General features: G+C 35.3%; 1 protein-coding gene across 1 annotated transcript; it reads left to right on the top strand.

The window, feature by feature from the left end:
* The first annotated feature begins 2097 nt into the window (after window positions 1-2097).
* LOC125381710 (vicilin-like seed storage protein At2g18540) lies at window positions 2098-2927 on the top strand. The gene is made up of 2 exons (XM_048399157.1): window positions 2098-2183; window positions 2417-2927. The coding sequence occupies exons 1-2, from the start codon at window positions 2098-2100 to the stop codon at window positions 2925-2927; spliced, it is 597 nt and encodes a 198-aa protein (XP_048255114.1).
* Window positions 2928-4174: the final 1247 nt, after the last annotated feature.

The following is a 4174-nucleotide window of genomic DNA, read 5'->3' as shown; positions in this document are numbered from 1 at the left end:
TTGGACAGATGAATATTCTATTTCACTATTTTCCTTGGTGAATATGGAGAAATTGAAATAAAAAAACTTGATGTTAAAAATGAATATTTCGAAAAAAACAAATCTGTTGATAATAAATCTACATCTAAAGTTCTGAATGACATTTTCAAACAAATCTTGCCCCTTATCAACCAAGAAGAAATGGCGTTGCAAAATCTCTAATCCATAGGTTTGATTGTCGTGATGCTCTTTCTATCGAATAGTATCGATTCATCTGTCCAAGATATTGCAAGTCTTATCCACCAAAAAACATTATCAACTGAACCTATCTCGTCAAGATTCAAGTACTTTCCCTGTATCAACTTGAAACAAAACCCATAAAAACCCACAGATAACCCACATGACCAACAATCTCCCCACTATCAGTTTACGAAATCATTTAGTGGAATACACTAAAAGAAATGTATGCCTGAAGATTGTGATCATGACAGCAGATTATGAAAAGAAATCTATAGTCCTCTAAAAAAGCACCTGGTCTTTCAACTTTTTATACCAGGGCAATGCCCGCTTATAAATCAGTGCCTGGAGTTTGATGGAAACCACGTGTATATTTCTTTCTGCTCATCTGCAAGAACTCCTGGCTTTTTTTTTACTTGGTTCTAAATGGATATAATAGGAATTTTATCTATATAATATATAATTCATATATTAATCCATGCATATAAAACTGAAATGAATTAATAAAAAATATCAGCTGAGCGAAAAATATATTTTTCAACAATACATTTCAGGATAAATATGGGTCAAAGGGAGATAGCTCAGGGCATGTCAATCTAGTTTGGGCGTTAAAGACTTTCTAGGCACAGGCATTCTCATGTGACTCAAGTTACCATATAACCTGTACTAATGATTTATTTATCAATGATTTATTTAATTAGAGCTTTTAGATTTCTAATAGCTCCTTGCGCTGTTCCCCATAAAATAAGGAATACCGTATTCGACGTAATAAGCGTCCCACTCTAATAAGCGCCCATGGCGATATTTGCTAATATATTGGCAAGTGAACAATCCCAATTAGCACCCCTTCCGATTAATCAGTGTACACAAGACTTGAATATATTCTTTAATAATATGCACCAATGTGTTATATGCACCCTTAATTATGGGCAAGTAAATTCTGGAAAATATATCTGTCGATTATAAACATTTAAGGCTGTCAGCATAAACCACGAAATTTTAAATCTTTCAACTCCGTTTTTTTCACCAAAATAATATTCTAATAAGAGCCCCCCATTTCTAATTTTGAGAGAGCCATGGGCGTTTATTATGTAGAATACGGTAAGTAGAAATGGCAAATTTTCTGTTTAGCGTCTCAAGGTCTTTTTTGTACTGATGCTCTCAATTGTGAAATCGTGTTCTTAGTCTTTACTACTGAAAAATAACCCACAAATGATCATGATCCTTCGCAAAAGCCTTTTATGGCCATTTGTTTTTTGTTTTTTCTTGCAATTTCAGATACTAACTTGAAATTTCAAGATCTTATTTTGAAATTTCAAGATGCTAACTTGAAATCTTAAGATGTATGTTGAAATTTCAAGATACATTAAGTTGAATAGTCAAGATAATGATCTTGAAATTTCAAGATAGTAAGTTGAAATTTCAAGATACTAAGTTGAAATTTCAAGATATTACCGGTTAGTATCTTGAAATTTCAAGTCAGTATCTTGAGATTACAAGAAAAAAATTTAAAAAACAAAATGATCTTAAAAGGCTTCTGTATGATCCCTAACTTTTTATGTTTAATATATAATGTAATCCTAAATTTGAGTCAGTACTCTATATTTACTACCCGGGTACCCATCCTCCTATTACCTGACCCTACCCGGGTACCTGCTGTAGGTCTCAAGAGATAGGTACAAATGTCTGATTGGGAATAGTTTGATTGTAGCCCCGGCAAAATGTATTAAGATACACATGTAAAACGATCTGGTCATGCATTCATGGAAGTTGACTGAAGTTTTATCCCTATCAGAAGGAATGCGTACATTAGTACTTATAGTGTAACCGATGAAGTTCTAGATAACGTTTGCCATTAAACAACATATCATGTAACTACTCATGGATCCAGGTAGTCCTGTGGGTATCCAGGTCCTACTCGGTACCCATCTGACCCAAGTACCCGAGTTACGCGTCCCAGCCGTACAGTACACAACACGAAGATTCCAGTACATGTACTCGCCACTTGTTTCAATCATCAAAGAATAGTGTCATTTGACAGGATGGCTTATTTTAGCAGCATTTTATTCCACCCTGACTTGAAGTGACTGTGGCGAACTGGTCCAGGGTACTGATAACAACACAACTGAGTCGGAATACAGTGGACAGTTGAGGATGACATAATGTTTAATAACCAGCAAACATTGGGAGGATAACATAGAAAAGAAAAAAGAGAAAAGGGAAGAGAAAAGAAGGGAAGGGGAAAGAAGGGAAGAGAAAAGAAGGGAAGAGAAAATAGGAGAAAAGAAGGGAAAAGAAAAGAGAAGAAAAGGGAAGAGAAAAGAAGGGAAGAGAAAATAGGAGAAAAGGGAAGAGAAAAGAGGAGAAAAGAAGGGAAGAGAAAAGAAAGGAAGGGAAAAGAAGGGAAGAGAAAAGAAAGGAAGGGAAAAGAAGGGAAGGGAAAAGAAAGGAAGGGAAAAGAAGGAAAGGGAAAAGAAGGGAAGAGAAAAGAGGAGAAAAGAAGGGAAGAAAAAGAGAAGAAAAGGGAAGAGAAAAGAGGAGAAAAGAAGGGAAGAGAAAAGAAAGGAAGAGAAAAGAAGGGAAGAAAAAGAGAAGAAAAGGGAAGAGAAAAGAGGAGAAAAGAAGGGAAGAGAAAAGAAAGGAAGGGAAAAGAAGGAAAGGGAAAAGAAGGGAAGAGAAAAGACGAGAAAAGAAGGAAAAAGAAAAGATGAGAAAAAAAGATGAGAAGAAAAGTAAATACAAACTGTTTTGAGCTTCGGCTACAGACATAAGCAGTAATTCTGTTTACAGGTGCACTGATCTACAGCAATTCACCGGGACCAGTTATTGCCTTTGCTAGCTCGCGACCTGTGCTGCGACAACCATAAGCAGATTTGTCGCTCTTATTGATAGTAAAAGGGCATATCTTCACATTGATCAACAAAATGAAATACAGTTTTGTCTTGGAAATACACACATGTAATAATGAAATGGAGGTATCTTTGGGGGTAGCATCGGTAAATGTGGCAAAGTTTTCATGAGTACCGGTAATTTGCTTGTAATTGGGCAGTTTTCGTTTACACTATTATGTCTTGTAGCACCTGAGCATTGCTCATTTTATCATATGTAGATGTTATAGTCAATGTGTAAAATGACGAAAATTTTCACTTTGGCAATTTATTCAATGCCTAAATATGAAGTTATCTTAAAATTGACTTAAGAATCTTTCCATTTTTTACATGTATTATGATAACAAATTCCAAACATATTGATGCTGGATTTCATCACCCAGTGACTGAAAATAATAGGATTAAACGAAAACATAAGTCAAAGTACATTTCTATATTTTTACGAAACTAATCCTGGGATAATTTGTCTATTGTGATGTTTTAAGCCTTTTTGAACGTCTTAATAACTTTTAGTCAATCTGTTAAATAATTGGACAGATTTTTCAGTCAATTCATAAACTGACTGAAATATTTAGGCATTTCATGAATTGCCTGTGTGAATCACATTTTACACACCGGCTGCATCACATACACACCCACAAACCAAAGGCTCGTGAAAACAATGACTTAGTGTTGTCCATCTCGTATCGAAGAACTGCCCAGTGAAAACGTAGAGGAACAAGGATGATTCTGTTTAATGCTTCTGCAAATGACTGGAAACAAAATGCAAAGATCGTAATTAAAACCGACCAAAGTTATATGTATAATATCAGGGAGTTACCTTGTTCAAGGAATGTATCCATGAATATCCTTATAGACGCTCAGTTGCGTTAGCAATCAAATCGACTCGTGCTAGTGAGCCCTAGCAGGCAGTGTTAGACAGACTTCATTTCACGCTATTTACAATGCAATAGCTCTTTGGTTTGTTTCAGATTTGCTAAGAGTGCATGCAAACACTCACCTTGCATCTTCTTACAGTTTCTAGAGACTGTTCTTTATCAATTTTATATTTTTAGCTGCAAAGATCATGC

Source organism: Haliotis rufescens, unplaced genomic scaffold, assembly GCF_023055435.1.
Source record: "Haliotis rufescens isolate VD_foot unplaced genomic scaffold, xgHalRufe1.0.p SCAF_19, whole genome shotgun sequence".
Lineage (NCBI taxonomy): Eukaryota > Metazoa > Mollusca > Gastropoda > Lepetellida > Haliotidae > Haliotis > Haliotis rufescens.
Note: the sequence above shows the minus strand (reverse complement) of the source record. Positions and strands in the feature narration are given on the sequence as shown.